At 59.8% G+C, this 22,924-nt stretch overlaps 1 protein-coding gene across 1 annotated transcript in view; it reads right to left on the reverse strand.

The window, feature by feature from the left end:
* LOC137674152 (receptor-type tyrosine-protein phosphatase V-like) overlaps window positions 1-8,570 on the reverse strand; it is a 36,445-nt gene extending 27,875 nt beyond the window's left edge. Inside the window, exons 1-6 of the mRNA XM_068419333.1 lie at window positions 8,505-8,570; window positions 7,357-7,420; window positions 3,979-4,245; window positions 2,716-2,985; window positions 1,861-2,127; window positions 108-380 (exon numbers count right to left, since the gene is read on the reverse strand). Of these exons, the coding sequence (XP_068275434.1) occupies window positions 108-380; window positions 1,861-2,127; window positions 2,716-2,985; window positions 3,979-4,245; window positions 7,357-7,420; window positions 8,505-8,570 (1,207 nt within the window). The remainder of the gene's footprint in view (window positions 1-107; window positions 381-1,860; window positions 2,128-2,715; window positions 2,986-3,978; window positions 4,246-7,356; window positions 7,421-8,504) is intronic.
* Window positions 8,571-22,924: the final 14,354 nt, after the last annotated feature.

Consider the following 22,924-nt stretch of genomic DNA (forward strand, 5'->3'; position numbering starts at 1 on the left):
TGCCCCTGCCACAATCCCCCTCCCCATCCCACCAGCCTCCCTCTGGGCATCAACCCCTCCATCAGAGGGAAATGGCCTCGAAAGGGCATGCTCAGGCTTTCTCTTACGTGTCCAGGCTGCTGCGCTGCGGGCTGATGCCCGGTAAGGCCCGGCCACTGCCGTCACCTGGACAGAGTATTGCTTCCCAGGGCTCAGCCCGTGGAAGGTGACATGACTGTTGTCTCCGTCGACTGAGATGTTCCTCGTCGGAGCACCATCCTCTCCCTCCTGCAGTGTCACCAGGTAGAAGTCCCTCTCTCCAGCTGGGGTGGTCCAGCGAGCCTGCAAGGAGCTCTGCTCCTCTGCGCTGCGCAGGGTCACATTGCCTGGGCTCAGGGGGTCTGGAAGGGAAGGGAATGGGATTGTGTGTGTCAGGATTATGGGGTGCTCTGGACCCTGTACACCCCTGAGTCTCTTTCCCTGCTTCCTTATCTGCAGCTTTACATCCAGCCTTAGACATCCTTTTGGATCGTGCTGTCTCCACTCCCTAGCACAACCATTCCTGGTCTAGCAGAGCCCAGACAAAGCTGGCAGCCCTGCTGGGAAATTCCTGAAAGTCCCTCTCCTCTCCATTCGTGTCCCATCATGAGCTTGCTGATATTCCCAGGAACTGGCCTGGACCGACCTCCTGGCCAGACGCCCCTGGCTCGTGCGTCTGGCACCAGGCAGTTTTGTTCAGTCGGGTAGGTCAGAGCCGAAGACGGCAACAGCAAGGATCGAGTCAGACTCACTTCATAGCAGAAACAAACCAGCTGGGGGTGTGGAGGTCTTCCAAAATCCCAGCTGCAGAGTCAGCAGTGAGCAGGCTCCAGCTTCCCAGACTGGCGGGAGGAGCAGGAAAGAGCTGGAGACTCTTTGTGAGCCTGGTGGCACCCAGGTCCTTCCAGTGTCCACCTGACCAGTGCCTCTGCCCAGGGCCGGGACGAGTCACTGGCCACAACAGCCCTGAGTTTGCAGCTTGGCACCTCCATAATTTGTTGCTCCTCACTAGAGAGGGCCAACACTTTCTGAGCATTCAGCATGAGTCTTGCTCTGTCCAAGAGGCTAGGCTTGCCCCCTCCACTTCCCCCCCAGTTTTTCTGTGAATATCTGGGAGAGCAAGTCTGGGGCCAGAGCTGTTTGCAGTGCTATGGACATGGTGTCGGCCGCAAACCAGGACTGTGGTGGGGGAAGTCACTCTCTCTCAGGGCCCTTGTCAGCCTGAGACCAGAAGGTGGAGGAAGTTGGGTTGAGTGGCGCAACTAGCTGGGGTCTGGGAGGGCTACCTTCAATTTCTTGACCTGCCAGAGGCTGGCTTCCTTGGCTGTGTTTGCACAGCACCCAGCACATTAAGAACATCCACCAGGATGAGGTTATCAGGTGCTACCAAAATACATATCCTTGGCAGCAATCAAAGAGGACCAAAGATCCATTTCCTTCCAGAAACCTTCAGTTCAAACCAGCTAAACTGCTACCCCCTGGCCCCCTGTTTTCTCTACTGCCCTTGGACAGCTCTGAGGCATGTGAGAGCCTGGCCCAGCTGCACTGAACACCAGTGGGATCTGCTGCCTTTCCAGCCTCCTCCTCAGGGAGAGGCCACACACTGATCCCAGTGCATCCCAGGGAGAAGCAGGACAGGACTGGGAATTCTCCTGCCCAGGAGACTCACTGGGCCCACTATCGTAGTGCCCCAGAGCCAGGTCCTGCAGTGGCTTTTGGCCAGGTCCAGGCAGAAGAATTGCCCTCTGCACCCAGGGCTCTGGCAGGAGATGTTTGGATTCAGAGACAGGGAGAAAGCCAGGGCCACCGAGGTCCACCCCCATCCCTGGCCATCACACTCACATGTCCAAGCGGTGGCATTGGGCCCCTCCAGGGTGCAGGGTCCGGCCGTGGCACTCAGCCCCAGCCAGTACTGGGTGCCGGGCTGGAGATGCTGGAAGGTATAGCTGGTGAGGCCCCTCCTGGCTGACAGAGTCATGGTCACCGTCTGGGTGAGGAGGTTGTGGAGCGCGAGGTGCAGCCAGGCAGCCCCCGCAGCACCCGCCCAGGAGGCGACGAGGCTGGTGCTTGAGCTTGGGCTGAGACTCAGCTGGGTGGGGATGGAGGGAGCTGAGGGGAAAAGCAGGAGGCAGCAAGGTTCAGCACTGGGGTTGGAGATCCCTGGACCCTGCTCTCTCCCCAGGGTCTCCTACACCCACAGCTGCTCTCTATGCTGGCATGGGGGCTGAAGGTCTGGCAGGGGTCTGCTGAGGGATGTCTCTCCCATGTCACTTCCCAGGCAGGCTGAGGGGCTCTTGAGGTCCACATCACCCTCCCCACACTCTTTCAGGCTGCAGGACAGAGCGGGTGGCAGCCTGGGTAATGCAACATTTCTGCAGCTCCCACCAGCCAAGATCTTTCGCCAGGATCCCCAGATTGACCTTCTCCCGTGGGGACACAGAGCACACAAACACAAGCTACGGGTCCTGCAAGGCATGACTGAGGTGTGAGGTTTTCCCCTTGGCCCAGCACACTGGGCTTACAGTGGGGACATTAAAATCTCCCAGCTGTTCCCTATACTGCACAAACTCCCCATCCCGAGACTGGAGACCTCCTCCCCGTCTCTGCCAGCCCAGCCGGCACGTGTGTCACATCCCTCCTGCCAAACCCTTTCTCCCACCCTTTCCCTCTAGGGCAGGCACACCCATCACTCCCTACCTGTCCACTGGTGGATACTGGTGCTCGCCTGGCTGGATCCAGCCAGCGTGCTGACCTTCAAGGCGTACTCGCTGCCAGCCAGCAACCCGTCAAACAGGAACGTGGAGGCGTTGGGCAGGACAGACGCATTTCTCACGAGCGTCTGGGAGTCGCTGTGGTAGAGGGCAAGGTGGTAGCCGTCTCGCTGCCCATGGCCGTGCACCCAGGAGGCGTGCAGCACGGCAGAGCTCCCGCTGCTGCTCAGGCTCAGGTTGCGGACCGGTGAAGGACCTGCATGGGACATGGCACAGACAGTGTTGGCTGGTTGCCTGGTGATGCCTGACCTGCCAGGTTGCTCAAGGGCTGGTGGGACAGTGCCTTCACCTGGTGAGGTCCTGCCAGCCAGCTCCACAGGGCCCAGTCCCCCAAGCACAGCCCCATCACCTCCCTGCCATCTCACCAGTCTCGCATGGGTTGTGTGGGCTGCACCATCCCCTTTGGATCAGTCTCTGCACTGTGACTCTGACCTGGGCAGGGAGGCTCAGTCAGGGACAACACACCAAGTGAGCTCACATGCTGCCAGGTCCTCTGTTCCTGCTGGCCCTGTGGGTCCTGCCACCGGCCTTCCCGTGAGCACCAGCCCCTGCTCCCTGCAGCCACCACTGCTGACACCATTCCTTCTGCTGGCCAACACACCCCTCCAGCTCTACTCTCCTTTTTTAGGAGATTTACTGCACTGATTTACGCAAGGACCTTCCAGAGAGATGCAGGCAAGGGCTGCCATCCTCACCTGAGCTTTGGGCTCCCCAGCCCTGCCCCCTTCCCCCAGTCCTTGGCATCAGTCAGGGAGGGCATAGAGCAAGGCTTGGTGGCTGAGCCAGTGATGGACAGAGATGTGCCAAAATCATGGAGCAGATGCTACTTCCTTGTAGCTCTTTCTAGACCTCCAGGCATGACATTTTCCACCCCTCAGCTCTCTGCAGTCCACATCGTAGGTTGATCCATAATTAGTTATGTTATTCCAGGAGAGGTTATAGCGTGAACCCTACCCGTGCAAGGAGCAGGGGCATGACCCTCCCTCCACGTGGATGAGGGAATGACCCCTGGGGCTGTGGGGTCCAGGGAATGACCCTAAACCTTGTGGAAGGGAGGAAAGGCCTGACTTCCCCATGAGCTCATGGGACTCCACACAGACCTGTACTTTGCACTCTCCAAAGCAGTGTGATGATCACTGGTAGGAGCACTGAGGCCCTTTGAGTCTGCAGTCTGTGGGGAACCCCTTACTTGTCTGTGCTGTGACTGTCTGGCTGGTGGTCTCCATGCAGGCAAGCGTGGCTGTCACCTCAACCTTGTAGCGCATGCCAGGGGTCAGCCCATGGAACCAGAAGCTGGTGATGTTGGGTCCAGCAGATCCATTCTGCAGCGGCGTGCTTGACCCCAGGGAGGAGAGGGTGAGCGAATATCCCTCGGCACCCCCCTCCGGCTCATCCCAGGACAGAAGGAGGGAGTCTGACCGGCCATGGTCACTCACGCTGAGGTTCAGGAGGGAACCTGCAAAGGCAAAGCCAAAACCCTCAACAGGAACTGTGGTGCTGCTGGGTGGCCAGCCTGCAGGGCCAGGCTCCCCAGACCACCCACTCTTGCTGCACACCTTGGCACAGGCCACCACCATGGGCACTGCCCCACTTCAGTGAGGCCCCCCAACCCCAAGGGCTCTGAATAGCCTTTGGAAAAAAGAAGAAGGTTCAGAAATCCTTATGGACTGGGGTCAAAGGCACCACATGAAAGAGATGCTCCTAAGCACGGAGCATCTCCTCCATTGGAGAAAGACTTGAAGGCTTCAGGCCATCACATGCTTTCTCCAGACAGCCTTGGTTTATGGCAGAAAAGTTGCCCTGGCTGGGTGTAATCCATTGCTCACCACCTTGGTTGGTTCGAGCCCCCAAAAAGATGTTGAAGGGCTCTGGGTCCCTCTTGCAGAGGCAAGACAGTTGCCAGTGAGGGAGCAGGATGGATGTAACAGTGGGGCCGTTATCCTCCCTGCGATAGTCTCTGTCTCTGTGCAGGCTCTGACAGAGGAGAGGGTAAAGGCTCCTTTGGAGAGATCCAGGCACTGACTCCCCACTGTCCTGCCCGGTGCAGAGATGACATGGGAAGAGCAGGACAGTACGTACATGGTGGAAATATGGGGCCAGATTTGTACAACCCTCTGCTGAGGTGTGTCCCTGTCTTGGCCTTGCTGCAGCAGCAAGGTCAGCACATTGCGGCTGCAGGGCCAGTGCTGTGGCATCCAGATGGAGAGCGTCTGGGGACAAGGAAATGGCATATGGGGCTTGGCCTAATTGGTGGGTCAGTGGCCAAAACTGCTATTGAATCCCTGCCCTCAGAGTTGCTCAGGAACCACCTACACAAACAAGAGCCAGACAGAGCCTGTCTGTTGGGACTAGGCTGGCAACGTGACCCTTGCAGGCTCCATCTCTGCCTCCCCATGCCTCCACCAGCAGATCATCACGCAGTCCCCAACCCCAGCCTTGCTGTGAACGATGAGCTCTCTGCTGCTTTCAGCCTGTGGGAAACATCAGAGCAGCTCTAGCGCTAATAAGACGTTTGTGTGATAATTAGCACTTAAAATTTACGACGTGCAACACGTTGTAACAGGCTTACGTGCGATCTGCTGTGGCAAGAAAGCTTCAAACAAGCACAGCTATTGCCCCAGAGGTCTGCCCGGGGGCTGCCTTCACACAGCAAAAAAGGAGCAGCGTGGGGTGAGCCCCAGGGGCAGGGGCACCTTTGGGACCACTCAGGTGTTGTGTGTGGCCTTCCTACAAAGCTACAGTTTCAGAACTACGTGCAACTTCTGTTTCATGCAACGCTGTTGTTTGGGGCCTGCTGCCATGCTGAGACCTTCACTCAGCAGATGAGTGCAAAGGAAACCGGGGAAGTTAGATGAACATAGAAGAGGAGCCCGTAGTCCCCTTGGGAAAGGCCTTCTCAGTGCCATCCCTGAGCAGTTCAAGGGCAGATTGAGGAACAGACTGCTCAGGAAGGGTTATCTGAATGTAGTTAGGTGTCCATGGGTCTGGTGTCTACACCTGGGCCAGCTGCCCTGGGCTCCCCTTGCTGTCAGTGGAGTCAGTGGAACTCCCTTTGTGGAGTTCAAACAGGGATGGTTTTTCACTGCGGGCTTGCTCTTATCTCATGAAGGTACAAGTTCTCCACCCATGTTTGTCTGCTTCTCTCACGTTTCCAACAGACTGCATTGCCTGCCTCCATCTGTCACTTGGCAATCATCTTCTTCACCTCTGCAGTACAAATGTACTAACATCTAACACGGGCCAGAGGCACCTGTCAGCCCTGAGGCCTATGATCACAGCACTGCTCACGTCCCCATAGATAAGCTCCACTAACCACATCACAGAAAGCCCCATCCAGGCACACCTCATGCCCTGACTGGTGCCTGAAGATCACAGAATCACAGACCCACAGACTGGTTGGGGCTGGAAGGGACCTCTGGAGATTATCCAGCCCCACCCCCTGCCAAAGCAGGGTCACCCAGAGCACGTTGCACAGGGTCGCATCCAGGCGGGTTTGAATATCTCCAGAGAAGGAGACTCCCCACCCTCCCTGGGCAGCCTGTGCCAGGGCTCTGGCACCCTCACAGGAAAGAAGTTTTTCCTCATATTGAGATGGAAATTCCCACGTTTCAGTTTGTGCCCGTTGTCCCTTGTCCTGTCACTGGGCACCACTGAGAAGAGTCTGGCCCCATCCCCTTGACACCCACCCCTAAGAGATTTGTAAGCATTGATAAGATCCCCCCTCAGTCTGCTCTTCTCCAGCTGAACAGCCCCAGCTCCCTCAGCCTCTCCTCGTAGCAGAGATGCTCCAGCGCTCTGACCATCTCCGTACCCCTCCACTGGACTCTCTCCAGTAGTTTCTGGTCTTTCTTGAACTGGGGGGCCCAGAACTGGACCCAGTTACTCCAGGTGTGGCCTCACCAGGGTAGTGTAGAGGGGGAGGAGAACCTCCCTCGACCTGCTGCCCACACTCTTCCTCACGCATCCCAGGACACCATTGGCCTTCCTGGTCCCAAGGGCACATTGTTGGCTCAGAACTCCCAGGTCCTTCTCTGCAGAGCTGCTTCCCAGCAGGTCACCCCCAGCCTGTACTGGTGCACATCCCAGATCATCTGGAAGAGTTTTCACGGGCATGGGCCAGTGCCGTGCGGGCACCGCGCTGGCTCCAAGCACACAGCAGCACTGGCTGGCTGCAGGGTGGGTGTGGCTGTGCTTCTCCTCAGCTCGGCACAGCCGTGGGGCTGCCCCATGGAGTACAATCCTGCCCACCCAAGTCCATGGGCTCTGTGCAGGGCACCTATGGCTGTGCTGCTGCTGAGCCCACTTGATAGTCCGTGAGAAGGAGCAGGCTTGGAGACTTGTCCATCTCTCACACTGCCCCCCCATAAGGCTGGTTGCTGGAGGACGATGGGCTTGACTCCCTCCCCTTCCCTGGCCATGATCTGCAGCCTGCAGTAAGTCTAAAGGAGAGTATTTACAAAGCTGCTCTCAACTCCAAGAGTCCTGGCCCAACTCATCTGCTCACCTCACCACCCCCGGGCACCAAGACCACCCTCCATAGCCTGGGAACGTCTTTGCTTTGACTTACCTCTATCACTGGGTGCATCCTGTCCCTCCAACCCTGCCCGTGATGTCCGGTTGCATCCCTCGCCCTGGGGGATTGAAGGTGAGAAGTGAGAGAGGGGCAAGGTGAGGTGGTCTGAGCTGAACTCCTGGGAGAGACGCCCTGTGCCAGGCCAGGTCCCACCTCGTTATGGCATCTGGGGGCTGTGACCCTCTGGGGACTGTGATCCCTTTTCCCAGGAGAGCCCAGGCCACTGCTGACATCGCCCTCCCCTAGCCAAGGCAGGGAGACAGACTCAGCAGATGTAGCTTGTGGGCTGCCCTGGCCTTTTGCATGGGTCCTGGGACTGCAGACCAACATGGCCATGCCCACATCCCACCAAAACAGCCAGAGCACAAGGAGAAGATGTGGGGAGGGAGGGAGCTCTGGATAAGCCCTGGCTTTCTCATTCCCTCTACAGGCACTCCCCCACTTCCCGTGATCATGGAGGGGAGAGGATGGAGGGACCCCAGACCCCAGTCCAGCTGCCATCCCCCACAGGCTGCAAAGTCAGGGCTTGTCCTGATGATTGTTCCAGAGCATCCAGCATCCTCCACACTGCAGCGGGTGCTGAGCACGCTCGCGGGACACCCGTCTCCCCACAGTCTGCTCGCGAGCAGGGTGTGCCCTGCTTTAGGTTGAGGCTAGTTCCCTCCACATTAAAGGAAACGTCTCTGCCCACTCCCTGTCCCGCAACAAGCCACAGAGGCGCAATCATCTTTCTTTAGTTATTTCCCCCTCGGCTCTGCTGGCTGACTCATTTCTGGCTCCCCCACCGACTGTGGTGCTTTGGGGAGCGCGTGTGGAGGGGAGCGAAGGGGCTGCGGACCCCTGGGAATAGCAGTTGGCCAATTCCCGGGGCGAGGAGCCGTGCAGCCACGGCAGCACTAACCCGCTGCGATCCCGGGGCTGGGGCGAGAGGGCATGGGGAGGAGAGGGGGAAGCGGAGGGAAGAGCCAGCTCGTAATTGCGAACGTCTCTAATTTGGTGCAGCTGCATGGCTGGAGAGGCAGCCCAGAAACATGCCGTCATTCCTCAGCGGGGTAGGACTATGCAAAGCCCCTCGCCGCCAGCGAGCTTGGAGCCAAGAGCCTGCACGGACAAACGGGGAGGTTGAAGAGACAAGGGCTTACCTCTGCCAGGGTTCCCAGGAGCCGCGGCACCCACAGGACAAGCAGCGGCAGCAGCAGTGGTCTCATTGGGACCAGGGGGGCTGCGGATTAGAGGGATGACAAGTTGAGGGGAGGGGGTAGCTTCTTAGCAGTGGCTGTCCCCAGCCAGCCCCTTCTCCCATGGTAGCGAGGGGCTGCGTCCCCACATGCTTTCCGAGCGCGGGTGACAAGGTGACATCAGTGGGGACCGGCGTCGCATGCCAGCACGTTGCACATCAGCCCTGCCAGCTGTCCCTGGGCAGGAGCAGAGCGCGCCTCCGGGCTGGGAGCAGTCCAGTGTGTGTGTGTGTGTGTGTGTTTGTGCCTCTCGCTGTGTGCATTTGCTATTGTTCCCGCGGCTCTGTGTCCCTCTGCGGTGACTCTGCAGCTGTCCTTGGGCGAGCCTGTGCGTGCTGCGTCCACAGAGCTGCCCGCAGCGGGGCTTGGAGGGGGGGCTCTCGCTGTGGCTGGGTCTCTGCACGGCTGGAGCCTGGTCTGGCCATCAGAAGGAGTTCTGCAGAGTTGTGGGAGTTGGTGCTGAGAGGGGAGGAGAGGGGAGGAGACAGGACAGGACAGATGGCGGCTCTGAGCTGGAAGGGAGTGCCCAAACCAGCCCCCAGCAAGGGGAGGAAGGGCGGGCCACGGCCTCCGGCAGCTGGGCTCGGATGCTGGAGGGAGCTTTGGCACGAGTGTGGAGCCGGGGTGCTGTGCACCTTGCAGCTGCCCCTGTGCCCAGCCCCTTTAGCTCTGTATGGATGAATTCTGCACGGGGTGCTGATGGGGAATGGGAGGTTGGGTCATGCTGGGTGAGGAGGGAGACGTGTGCCTCTGTGTGATGCCCATGGCACAGGAGCAGACAGATGGAAGCTGGGGGGGGGCACACATATTGTGAGAGGATCCTCTGCACTGCATCGCACGGGCACAAAGATGCCTGGACCACGCTTTGCCCATCTGAGGGGATGGCTGGGTCTGAGCCGAGCCCTGTCTGCTCATGGGTTGTAGGAGTTGTACTTTGTGGTGCTGCCGTGGGGAGCACGCTGTGCCCCCCGAGGGGGATGGGGGGCTGTGTGGTGCGTGGTTGCTGCGCTGTGGCTGTGCAATGCGTGGCAGGCTGCCAGCTCTGATTCAGAGCGGAGATGCCATTGGCTTCACATCAGCGCTGGAGATCTGGGACAGTGCTGGAAGGGGTTCAGTGATGCATCTATCCCGGAAGCCAGCGCAGCCTGTGTGGCCGTGGGAGTCTGTCCCGGTAGCCAGCACGGCTACCAACGGGGGCTATTCACGCTCTGTTTATTGCTGTGAGCCACCGAGCTGTCAGGGCCAAACACATTCCCCATCTGGCCCCAGGACAGCAGATTCCTCCCCCAAAACCTCAGAGGTTTGTCAGGTGGGACCTGTGACAGACAGATCAGCCCCCAGTGCCTGCGCAGAGACCCATGTGGGAAAGCCCCAGCCCCTGCATGTAACTGAGAAGAGAGGGGGACATGAGAACCCATCTCCAACCCCAGGTCCGTCCTCCAAACCTCCTGACAGCCCCCAGGCTATGGAGCCAGCTGGGAAAGGGGACAGAGCACATGAGTCCCCTTCCCTTTGCATGAAGGACAGTTAATTCCCCAGGTCCTGGCCAGATGGGACTGGTGCCAGGAGTCCTGGTCCGTGGTCACAGTCACGTCTCTGCAGAGGTCCAGTCCCCTGCCTGGAGTGGGCTGAGGGTAAAGGAGCTCTGGCCCTGCTGCTCAGCCCAGTAGCGAGGGCTTATTTGTCACCTTCATCTCCTCTGTTAACAACTTGGGTGTCCCCCATCAGAGAGGCATAGCTCAACAACCAGAGGCCCTTCGAGTCACCCTGTCCCCAGAGCTGCCTTCTCCCTGCACCTTGGACATGGAGATCAGGGTGGGAGCAGAAGGCAATGCCTTGGCTCCAGTGCAGGTAAGGTTTTTTAATCCTTAATACTGGCAGCTCTGGGGAGGGCTGAATGTCGAAAATGCAAGTGGTGCATCTGCTCAAGTGAAAAAGGGTAAAAGCTCTGACTTGTAGGGATCCCCTGATAAGCATTTGGGATTGAGGTCCACCAGCACCTGAGGTGATGAGGATGACCCATCAACCACTGCCACAGACAGCTGGGGACACCCAACCCTGCTGCCGGACGTGTGTGTGACTGGGGGCTGGCTATCCCCCGCAGCAGCTGTGTGCAAGGTGGGTGCTCACAGATACTGGAAGTGACATCCTCCAGCCGCTCAGATGGATGGGGAGGGAGTCCCCCTCGAGGAGCTGAGGCAGAGAGAGGTTTGGGGCTGGCTGTTGCCGTCTCCAGTGTGATGGAGACTGTTTTAAAAGGCCCCTTTCCAGAGCTGGGCAGCTGCAGCCAGCTGGGAGGAGGCTGGAGCTCCCCACTGCAGCGAGGGCTTGCCAGGTTTACTCAGGGGCCCGGGGCGGGATCCGGGAGGTTACAGCTGGCTGGTCCCCAAACACGTTTGCAAAGAGGCTTTCGGTGGGTGTCCCCGTGCAGGTCCGTGGCGGGGTGCAGGCTGTCAGGCAACGCACCCTGCCACAGCGAGGCAAGGAGAGGTGACCCTGCATTGGATGGGGAACACGGGTCTGTTTGCTGCCATGAGCAGCCTGGAGGGTCAGGATGGCTGGGGCAGGGGAGGCTGGGGGCAGATGGGACCATGTGGTGTCCCTGGAGTGTGGCGGGTGATGGCAGAGCTGAATTGAAGGAGCCCTTGGCTGATGAACCAGGGGTTGGGGTTAGGATGGAGGCCTTGGTGGGCTGGGAACTGTGATCCAGGGGGATGGGACAGGAGGAACCACCCTTGATTATCAAGGGAAACCCTGGGAAGAGGTTTTGCATCCCCCCGTATCTGAGGCAGGTGACAGAAGGCAGTGTCCCCTGCAGTGGCACAGACAGGAGATTTTCCCAGGCCACGGAGTCAAGGTGGGGCTCCTCTAGATTCAAAGCACACCAAAGAGCAGCTCCAGGCCAGCAAGAGGATGAACCCACTCACTGGAGTCCTGGGGAACTCCAGCTGGGCTGAGCCTGCCCTGCCCAGCCAGGAAGCAAGCTGAGACCCTGCATACTCGTTACACCTGCCTGCCCGCAGCCTCAGTGCTCCTGCCACCAGCCTGGTCATCTCCATCTCCAGCCACTCCAGCTCAGTGGGATGGGGTTGCAAGGGAGGTCGGTGGGATGTGGCATCTCAGGGGCTTGTTGGAAAACAACCTCTGCTGCCACAGTCCTGCGTGGGGGTACAGATCCACCACCAAGGTAGTTTCTCCAGGCATTGCCTTGCCCAAGGACCAAAGGGTCTGTCTTGCCCTCTCTGGTCTCTGGGCTGGGGAGACAAGCAGGGACTCCTGGAGCACAGTGTCTCTGCCCCACCCGGAGCCCACTGCCATGTGGTGCCACTGCCCTGCACCTCTCCACCCAGGAGGAGAGGTGACCCCCCACCCAGCATGAGGATGGGGTTGGGGGGGATGACTCGACACCATGCCTTGCTGCCCACCAGGATGGGACTGAGCTCTGGGCATGGACCCAGAGGTGTCCCAGAGGCTTTCACAGCCTCCGCATGCTGCTGGTGGCTTGTCACAGGGCATGCAGAGCTGGAATCCCACTAGCCATGGAGACACGTCCATACCAGCCCCACCAATTTAAACCTGGGGACCCGGCAGTTGTGCTCCCTGAACTCAGGGAGTTTGGGCTGTGCCTGTGGTGGAAACAGCCCAAAGCGCTGGTGGCAGCCAAACCCATGCCCTGTCCCTGGCGCCGCAGGGCTCAGCAGCCTCCCACACTGGACAGAAGCAGCTGCTTGTTACGTGCCAGCGCTGCCCTCCCCGCGGCCACCCCGGTGACACCGTGCCACCAAAGGTATGGACAGGGAGAGAGCCCGCCTCCAGCTGGCGATGCCAGATCTCCCCTCTGGTCCCCCCGACAGTGAAGCCTTTGGCTGTGCCAGACCCAAAAACAACTGCAGAAGGTTTCTCCACCCAGCAGCTGGAACCAGGCCTGGAAACTCAGGGGCTGCCGAGTCATCACATTTTCCGTGAAGCAGCAAAGGCTACCACAAGGAGCAGGGGGATGGGGGACGCCTCGCCGACCATGAGCGCTTGGAAGCTACGCTGGCCAGAGCTGGGGTAAGATCTGCACTGCGGGGTCTGTGCAGCCAGGCCACCACCTCCTGCAAGGGGTAGAGCCTCAGGCTGGGAGATTGCCCTTGCCCCGGGTGCCGGTGGGATCATCCAGTCTGGAGCAGAGATGGGAAAGGGGACCTCTGACGGCACGTCCATCATTGTGGTGTCAGGTCTTGCTTATGCTGAGGGACAGTAGCCACAGTGCAGTGGCAAAGGCCCTGCCCAGCAAAGGCTCCAGGTAGTCCTCCTGAGCAGTGCCAGCCTCAGATCAGAGCAGAGTCCACCCCCAGTTTGCTTTTGTACTCCATGCACTGGCTTTTACTCCAGGTGCCGTGGGCATGGAGATGGTGGCACAGGGCTTGTCCCCGCTGAGGCATCTCCCAGACCTCAGCATGGTCCTCCTCACCTGGGGGAAGTAGGGGACCTCCCTGGGAAGCACCAGCTGGGGTGAGGATGAGCAGGGTGGACAGCAGAGTGAGTGCCTGTGACACCCCGGTATCCCCGGTGTCACAGGGTCTGTGCGTGGTGACGGCCAGCGGGCAACGCTCTGTGCCACAAGCAATGCTGTCACTGCACGGAGGAGCCTGTACCCGTGTCTGGACATGCAGCCCTGCTGTCCCTGCAAGAGCTCTGCCACCCCTCCCTGGGCAGGACACCTTGCATCCAACCTGGTACTCTGCGCCAACATGTTGCCCAGGGGCCCTGTAATATGGTGCACTGGTGCCACTGGGATTGGGCTGGGAGCAGCTCTGGGGCTCCTGTCCTGCCTCACCCCAGTACCAACATCCCTCCAGTCCCTGTCCCTCCAGTCCCTGTCTCTCCTTGTGCCCACCAGTGCTATGAACTGCCCCCAGCCATGATTTCTCCCCTCTGCCACCTCTGAGGTGCCAAGTGCTGCCCGGGGCTGCGAGGGACGAACAAGGTGAAGAGGCTGTTCCCGGGAGGATGCAGGTGCCGCTGGGACCTCTCTCTTTGCAAGGTTCACACGCCACTGCTCTCCAACCCTAAACCCTAGAGCACTGGGATGCTCTTCCTTCAACGCCTTGCAAGTGTTTAATCATTTCCCCGTGGAGCCCTGCCAGCGCCGCTGCCTCCCTCCTGCCCAGCGCTTTCCAACCTTGGAGCTCTTCCCATTTTGCAGAGAGGGGAGGGTGGGCAGGCAGTGGGAGACATCACCCCTTCTTCAGGCCAGAGCTGCGCCCAGGGCAGGCACAGCCACACTGGCCAGGCTGTGGGATTGCCAAGAGTCACTGGAGTGACTCCCGGATGGATGATGCTCTGCGCTCCCCCCACTTGCTGCCGGAGACCTGGCAGCAGAGCCCGGGGTGCCTGCGGGTGTGAACCAGGCGCCTGCAGACCTGGGAAGAGCAGGGCTGCGGGTGACTCAGAGCACGCCCAGAGCCGGCAGAGCCGGGCAGACCTGCTCTGCCCACCCTGGGGTGTGGGCGCTGCCCCTGGGGCTGAGCAGGCTCAGGACCCCCCCAAGAGGCACCAGGTGGTGAGGGCTGATGGCAGCCTGGAGAGTGCCTGCCCCACACCTACTGCACGTAGCGCTAGGGCAGCACCTGGATGGCCCCCAAAACCACCCACCCCATCGCCAACAGCCTGTGGAGCCCTGCAGGGCTCTGCTCCCACCCTGGGATGCAGTGCCAGCACAGGCTGACAGCAAAGGTGCCCGGTGCCGCCAGGCTGCCACACTCACAGAGCCAAGACGTAGCCATGAAGCAGCTCCCGGTGCCCACCCGCACCTCGCCACGCTGGGGAGCCTGGGCACGAGATCCCCCCTGCGCTGGCACAGCTGCGTTATGCCAGGCCCTGCGTCTGGCACAGCCATGCACAGAGGCTGCCCATCCCCTGCCGCCTGCCCCGGGGCCGTGGGATGGGGTTTGCCCGCGCTATGCCAGAGCACAGGAGGGTCCGTGCTCCTTTCCCCACCCCGTGCATCCCGGCTTTGACCACACAGCTGGGAAGAGAGAGGGGGACAGGGAACGGGTTCGGTACCTCTCCTGATGGGCATCTCCGGCGTGGTCCACAGCCCGTCCCCGCGAGCCCGGCGCGCACGGTGTCAACTTGGCGCGCTCACGCTTGCTTGCCGTTGACTCCCGCTTGTGCACAGCCCTGACGCTCAAGTCTGGGCTGGTCCTGTGGGTAGGCCCGCCTGGGCTCGCCCGGCGTCTCAGCTGCAGGATCCCAAGGAGGAGGGATCAGGCGGACGGAGATGTCTTCTGTGGCCTTGTGACGGCACGGGTCTGCACACCAGGGAGTGTGGGAGAGGTGTGTGTGCTGTGCCACAGGCTGGGCACCGCTCACCTCCTTGCACCTCCTCTGGATTTGCACCACGGGTTGCGGGGCCAGCCTGGGTGCTGGGGGCACCCTGTGATGGGACCCTTGGAGACAGTGAGCATCACTTAATGCTGCTGTTGCAAAGGGATACAGGGAGGGCTCCAAGGCTGCAATGGAGCCAGCACAGACACCCAGACCCAGGGTCCAGTCCTGAAGGTGTCTGTGGGCTGTGATTGCTGAAGGCTTTGCTGCCCTGAGCCCCGTCAGACCAGCCACCATCCCAGAGTGAGAGCATCCTGGTCCCTCTCAGTCCCACATCAAGGGGGAGATGGAGAGGAGCCATTGGCTCAGGAGGTGCAGAGCATCCCAAGAGCTTGTCCAGGATGGTACTTATCCTCACCCTGGTGAGCAGGTGGCCAGCTGGTCCCTGGGGGCAAGGAGAAGGGTCTTGCCAGTAGGTTTGGAGGAAAGCTGGGACCATGGGAGCAGGTCCCAAGGCTCCACCTCCCCCATCTTGATGGATGCGGCAGGAGGAGGATCAAGACCCACGGCAGTGAGCCTGAGGATGCTTGTCTCCTGCAATCCCAGCTGAAAACAAGACCCGGAGCTCATGTTTCTTGTCTCCTCACAAGAGGCTGGCAGGATTACCCTGTTCTAGCCCCACATGGGAACAGCAGGTCCCCGCATCCGCTGTGCGATGCATGGAGGGTGGGACTTCTGCATCTGACCCTTTCCAGTCCCACGAGGGTCACACAAGTTTCAGCTGCTGCTCAGGGGGTTCAGCCTCCCCACCACGGGCACCCATCCCTGCCGGCGACTCCCCCCTGCCCTCGGCTGGGCAAAGCTCCGCAGAGAAACAGGAGAGGGAAGCTGGCTCTGTCCAAACCAGCCTGCCTGCACGGCAGGGAGAGGAGGAAGCCCTGGACACTGCTGCCATGCTCAGCAGCTACGTGAAAACACAGCCTCCAGATTTGGAAAGCGGCTCAGTTTCCAAATACTGCCATGAACTGAAAAACTCACCTCAAAATGAAACCAGCCCCAGCCCTCTGGTTCAAAGTTTCCTGTATAAAAACAAACCTGCCAGACGGCTGCATTTGCACACAAAAGGTTTTGTTTTCGAGAGGAAGGTCTCTTTGCTGGAGGAGTAAACACACGGCCTGCCCATCCTCCATGCCCCCGGGCAGGAGGCTTGCCTGGCAGCTCAGGGCAAAGGCAGGGCATTGTCCCATCCTGCTGCCTGGCCGCTTTCCCTCTCCCACGTCCCCTGGGAGCAGCCCCACTGCTGCAGCAAAGCCAATGCCGCCGCACAGAGCTGCCCACCACCTTGCCCTGCAGCACTGGATCCTGGCAGGAGGCTTTTCACACGTGTCCCCGTAGCTGTGACGCCTTGGAGGGTCCCAGGGTGCGGGGACGGGTGCAGGATGGGGCTGTGTAAGGGCAGAGCTGGTCCCTCAGCAGAGGGATCAGTCTCTGCCTGTGGCTCTCCTTGCACCGCAGTCGTCCCTGGGGGGTTCCGACGTGGCACCCAGGGGTGCTCCCTGCCCCGCAGCACGGCTGCAGCCTTGGCAGCGCCTGCTCCTGCAGCTCCTTGGCTTCTCCCTGGCACCTCCCGCGGCACCCGGAGCCAAACACAACACGAGCCCGTCTCTTTGGCTGTCAGCTGCGCCTGCTGCTTTCTGCATCCAGCCCCCAAAAGGAAGCAGCCCTGCTTCTTCACAGGAGCAGCTGGGGGACCCCCACCCTGGCTCTACTCCCCCCAGCTCAGCTTCAGGCCCCCCTGAGACCACCCTCCCCAGGCTGACACATGTTTGGGGCTGGCACAGCTGCAGCCTGGCTGCTCTCCGGGGCATCGCCGTCGGTGGCATTCGCCCATCGCAGCAGAAGCTGCTTCTTGGGACACATCTTGGCCACGGGTGCAGTCCTCACAGCTGGCGATCGATAAAGGCTTTGCTGGCACAAGCTTGGCCTCGCCAGGCGGGTGCTGCAGTTCTGGAGCAGGGGTGAGGCAGCCACAGAGGGAAGCAGGATCAGGCCCCTCCACCAGTGCCTGCTCACAGTTTTGCTCCAGGTCCTTGTGAAGTGTCTGTCCCTTCAGCCACAGCCTCTGCTGCTTGACTTGGGATGGTGGGACCATTCGTCAAGTCTGGTAGAGTGACACAGAGCTCAGCCTTGCCTGTCCGGGGGTTCCCGATGGTGTGTCCACGGAGTTGAACATCCTGGCTTGAGGGTCTGGGGGCATGGAGGGTCTGTGGGGCTTGGAGACCTTCCCAGATGCCAAACTTGGAGAGCTGGTCCCTACCCAAAGCACTGGCAGAAGCTATTTTCACCTCTGAGCTGGGACACACCTGCCCTGCCTCAGTTTACCATCCGTGCACTGGGAAGCCGAGGTGCTCTGCTGCTGGAGGGGAGGGAGGGGGAGAAGGTGGCAGGCTGGTAACGGGGACACATCACGCTTTTCTGAGCCTTCTCATCCCTCCCTGGGCTGTCATTAGCAGTGAGTTTGGCATCTGGTCTGTGAAGCCACTCTGTCCTGCTTCTCCTGTGGGTGGTGCAGCTGGGCTGGGCTGGCTGCAGGGTCCTGGAGGGACTGCCCCACAGCTCGGGGGGATCAGCCGAGCTGCCGTTTGGCTTGAGCCGCTTGGCTGGGAGAGCCTAAAACAACAAACATTGCAGAATAAGGGAATGTTTCACTGCTTTTTCCTGGTCGAGTGGTTTCCTGTTTTCTAAGCAGCTCTTCCAGCACCACTGGGTCAGAGGACCTGTCCGCGCAGAGCCTGGTACCAGAGCAGACCCTCCCCGGGGAGGCAAGTTCCTGCTGCTTGACATTTGGCAGAGAAAGAGGTCACAAAAGATTGGCTCTAGGATCAGCTAGAGCTGGAGACCCGCAGCAGGAGACAGCGTTATTCTCTTCCCCTCTGGGCTAAAAGCATCCATAAACACGGGGTGTTACCTAGGTCAAGACAGGCTGGACACCGCTTGTTTACCCAGCCTCTCTGGTATTTGTTACGGACATCTTTCCGTGGCCTGACAAACTCATCTCATCCATGGTCGCCTGCTCGACATGCTCAGCCCTGCGTGGGGAGCTCGGGAGCGCCTGGGCTTGGTGCTGCTCCGACGGGCTCTGCTGTGGGCAGGAACGGCTTGGTGCTGTGGTTCATACGGGACGCTGCTGATAGCAGGGGACAAGGGCAGGACACCCCACGGCACACCAGTGCTGTATTTTCCAGGAGCACAGAGCGAGTGGCTCCACCTCCACCACCGCTGCTCCTCCTGGGCCAGGCCCTGCACCCCAGCTGTGTGTTGGGGTCCTGAGCAGAGCCCTGTACAGTTTAGATGTTGTTCCAGCCTTGGGTCCATCCTTTCTCCCCCAGAGCCTGTCTGCAGCTGTGCACACAGGTGAGGTCACCCTGCTTACCCAGCACCCACTGCCACTGCTCTGCCCCAGACCGGAGCCCCCTGCTTCTTCCTCTGCCTGGCACTGCCCTCCCCTCTGTCTGGGACGGTACCAGGAGCAAGGGCAGTGGGACCGTCCCACCAGGTCTCCAGGGAAACGCAAAGAGATTTCCTCAGTTGACAAACATCATCTTTCCCCTCCTTCGCTGAGTGTTGTTAAAAAGCGGCTGTTGGCAGAGACTCTGCCCCGAAAGCCAGCCTGTAAGTGCCAGCCCCTGGGGACGGTCTGACCCGTGGAGCAGAGGCAGGAAGACATGCTGACACACGGGGCGGCTGTCACTGCTGGAACCAGCCCTGGCTCCTCGTGGAAGACGGGATCCATCTGAACCTCCTCAGAGACCATCCTGGACCATTACATGCTCAGCTGTCCCTGACAGTGACACAGACACAAACCAGGCCCTTGCAGGAGCGGAGAAACGGGCAGACACACGTGTGTCCTGTCAGCCCGCAGGCCCAGACCCAGCCAACACTGCCGGATGCGGCCCAGCACGCCGCATCTCCCCGGCAGGAGCCGGCGGCAGGGTCCCTGCCCAGCAAGTGATGACAGGCTGCTGCATCTGAGCTCTGCGGGGTCCCCACGGCTGGGCTCCAGCTCCCCAGCGTGGAGCAATCCCAAAGCCCAGCTGAGGTGGCCTCACTTGGTGACTCTCATGTCTGGGGAGAGGCTCAGGAGACCCACAGAAGGGGGGCAGGCAGGGCTGCTGGGGGGTTGTGAGAGGAGGTGGAGATGCCCCCTCACAGGGGTGATGCCCACCAAGCGGGACATGATCTGCTGCGGTGTCGTGGTGCCAGGCTGGCTGGTGGCATGGCAGGGTGGGGGTGACCTGCCCCAGATGAGAGCAGAGCTCGCTGGCTTTGCACCCCTCTGCACAGCCCTGTGGGTGTTCAGCCAGTGCTTCCCCACCCACCAGCAGCACGGATCCCTCCTGCCCTATCCTGGTATCACAGACCTGGGTCCCAGCACCACGTGCAGGTTCTCCATTACAGAGGGGCCCATCCTTTCCCAAAATGCACACACAGTCCAGCAGCCCTTGTTAATAGGGCACAATGTCCCCCATAAACCAGAGGTGAGGTACGGGGGGAGAAAGATGGGATAGCGGACCAGTGACCTGCCCACCAGGCACCGTGGCCGTGACCTGCTGCTCTCCCATGTGGTGGCAGACCCAGCGCCTTATTCAGGGTTACTGCCCTGATGCCAGCCCTGTGGCTTGACCGCATGCCCATGCCAGGCAGGAGCAGGGGAAGGGTGTTGGGCAGCCCTGGGTGATGGAGAGGTCTGCTGTCGGCTGCTGCAGCTCATCCAGCGCTGGCAAGGCGAGGTTTTCATGGGCAAAAAGCCCGATGCCTGTGCTGCATGAGGGGCTCTGGTGCCACCAGCTGCTGCCTTGATTTATCCTCCAGTGCTGAAAGCCTGGAACCTCCCCATGATATCCTGGTATCCTCCGGCCTCCCCGTGGCTCCATCCTCTGCTACCAGCACTTGCTGGCAGGAAAGGTGTCCCCTGCCGCAGAGCATCTGGGGACCCCTCTTGGCCCCAAGAGCAGAAGGAAAAAAACCTAAAAACTTGCAGTTTCTTAGCATTTCCTCCAGATCTGGGGCATTTGTGGCTTCCCCACAGTGAGCCGACAGGAATATTTCCGATACCTGGAGCCAGGATAAAACGGACCCCGTGTGCTGCGAGCTCCTGTGGCTCAGACCCACGGCTGCAACGAGCCCACGGGGACTCGGGAGGCATCGCTCAGCAGGAGCACCGCACGGCCCGATGTGGCGGCTCCCTGATTTTCTGAGGCCAGAAAGCGCTGTCCACAACAGCTTTCAAGAGCAGACAGGCCCGCGTACTTGCACGCCCGCACGGCCGTGCCTCGGTGGGCGGCCGGCTGCGCGCTGGAGGAGCTGCACGCTGGAGGAGCTGCGCTGGAGGAGCTGCGCTGGAGGAGCTGCGCGCTGGAGGAGCTGCGCTGCGCAGGTCCCCGTGTCTCTGCATTGCTGCCCTCTGGCTGCCTCTGCCCGTGTGTGGCTGGAGAGATGGGACCTGCCGCGGCTGTCACCGGGCTCTGGCTCTTGCAAGGTGCACCACAACTCAAGGACCTTCCTTTGGGAGCAGATTGATGCATTTTAGGGCATCAGGCGTGGGTGCTGGCAGCCTGGTGCCGAACTCCAGGATGGAGGACTTGAACTGAGAGAATTTGTCTCATTTGCACGTGCGATGTATCTCACATGATCCTGGCTGCCCGGGTGCAGGTCCTGTCTGTAGGACACTGTGTTCAGCTCTGGGGCCCCCAACATAAAAAGGACATGGAGCTGTTGGAGCAAGTCCAGAGGAGGTCACGGAGATGCTCAGAGGGCTGGAGCCCCTCTGCTATGGAGACAGGCTGAGAGAGTTGGGGCTGTTCAGCCTGGAGAAGAGAAGGCTCCAGGGAGACCTTCTAGCACCTTCCAGTACCTGAAGAGACTACAGGAAAGCTGGAGAGGGGCTTTTTATAAGGGCATGGAGTGATAGGACAAGGGGTGACGGTTTTAAACTGAAAGAGGGGAGATTGAGATGAGATGTGAGGAAGAAATTCTTTGCTTTGAGGGTGGTGAGATCCTGGCCCAGGTTGCCCAGAGAAGCTGTGGCTGCCCCCTCCCTGGCAGTGTTCAAGGGCAGGTTGGATGGGGCTTGGAGCAACCTGGTCTGGTGGAAGATATCCCTGCCTGTGGCAGGGGGGTTGAAAACAGATGATCTTTAAGGTCCCTTCCAACACAAACCAGTCTGTGATTCTATGACATGCCCTGCTGTGCTAAGACAGGATTGTCTGGGTGGGATTCAGGGTGAGGAGGCTGAATCTCTGTGTGCTCACAGGGGATCTTGCAGGGTGCTGTACAACAGAAATATGGCAGTGGATTCACATTTGCAGGGAGTAGCAAACATTTCTGTGGGTTCTCCCACCTTCATAATATACTTTAATAGAGTGCAGGAAAATGGCATGGAAAGCTCTGGAAAACATGTCTTTTGTTAAAAGATCCAACAGGCCTCAGCTCTACAGTTTGCCCAAGAAAAGAGGAAGAGGCCACGGGGGTGAGTTATGCAAGTATCTGCATGGAGAAAAGATGCCTCCTGTCCAGCAGCAGCAGTCACAGAATCACAGACTGGTTTGGGTTGGAAAGGACCTTAAAGACCATCCAGTTCCAACCCCTCTGCCACGGGCAGGGACACCTTCCACTAGACCAGGTTGCTCCAAGCCCCATCCAACCTGGCCTTGAACACTGCCAGGGAGGGGGCAGCCACAGCTGCTCTGGGCAACCTGGGCCAGGGTCTCACCACCCTCACAGCAAGGAATTTCTCCCTAATATCTCATCTAAATCTCCCCTCTTTCAGTTTAAAACCGTTCCCCCTCGTCCTGTCACTCCATGTTCTTGTAAAAAGCCGCTCTCCAGCTTTCCTGTAGCCCCTTCAGGTACTGGAAGGTGCTAGAAGGTCTCCCCGGAGCCTTCTCTTCTCCAGACTGAACAGCCCCAGCTCTCTCAGCCTGTCTCCATAGCAGAGGGGCTCCAGCCCTCTGAGCATCTTCGTGGCCTCCTCTGGACTCGCTCCGACAGCTCCGTGTCCTTCTTATGTTGAGGCCCCAGAGCTGGACGCAGCACTGCAGGGGGGGTCTCACGAGAGCGGAGCAGAGGGGCAGAATCTCCTCCCTCGCCCTGCTGGCCACGCTGCTGGGGATGCAGCCCAGGATACGGTTGGCTTTCTGGGCTGCGAGGGCACGTTGCCGGCTCATGGTGAGCTTCTCATCACCCATCACCCCCAAGTCCTTCCCCTCAGGGCTGCTCTCAATCCATTCTCCACCCAGCCTGGATTTGTGCTTTGGATTGCCCCGACCCACATGCAGGACCTTGCACTTGGCCTTGTCAAACTTGTCAACACGCCAGCAACTGGGAACTGGAGAAGCCAAGCTCTTGGGTCAGCTTCACCCTGTACCACTATTCTTTGAGACAACCCCAGCTCATCCCCACTTCCAAGACTCCACGCAGAAGATGCTGGCACATCCTCCCTGGCCTGTTCCATGCAGCAGCAAGGCCATTTGGCCCCAGGTAGCAGCATCCGCAGGTCCATCCTGTGCTGGGGACAGACGGTACAGTCAGCATCACACACATGGGCTGTTTTTAGCGAGGTTAAGAAACTTAGCCCCCGTGGAGTGACAGACTCAGCATGTGGTTGACTCGGTGCACCTATTTCGGCACCGGACGTTGGTTGAGAGCAGGCTATTTTTAACTGTCCCTGGTTTACTATCTTCTTTCCAGCTGTTATCACGGGCTAGGAGAGGATCTGTGCGCTCTTCGTGAAAAACTCACCGCCGATCCCAGACCAGATAAGCCTGCAGAAAGCCGGCACCGCTTCCCCCGAGCCCAGCGGCGCGTGGGCACAGGCTCTCTCGCAGCAAAAATGGAAGTGACTACTTTCTAACCGCTTCCTTTCTTTCTGGGTCTTTCTCTCCCTCCTGCCCCTCCTGAACAAGTTCGTTTCCTGTTATTGATAACGGCCCCTGCACCCGGTGAGAGGT

Source organism: Nyctibius grandis, chromosome 27 (assembly GCF_013368605.1).
Source record: "Nyctibius grandis isolate bNycGra1 chromosome 27, bNycGra1.pri, whole genome shotgun sequence".
Lineage (NCBI taxonomy): Eukaryota > Metazoa > Chordata > Aves > Nyctibiiformes > Nyctibiidae > Nyctibius > Nyctibius grandis.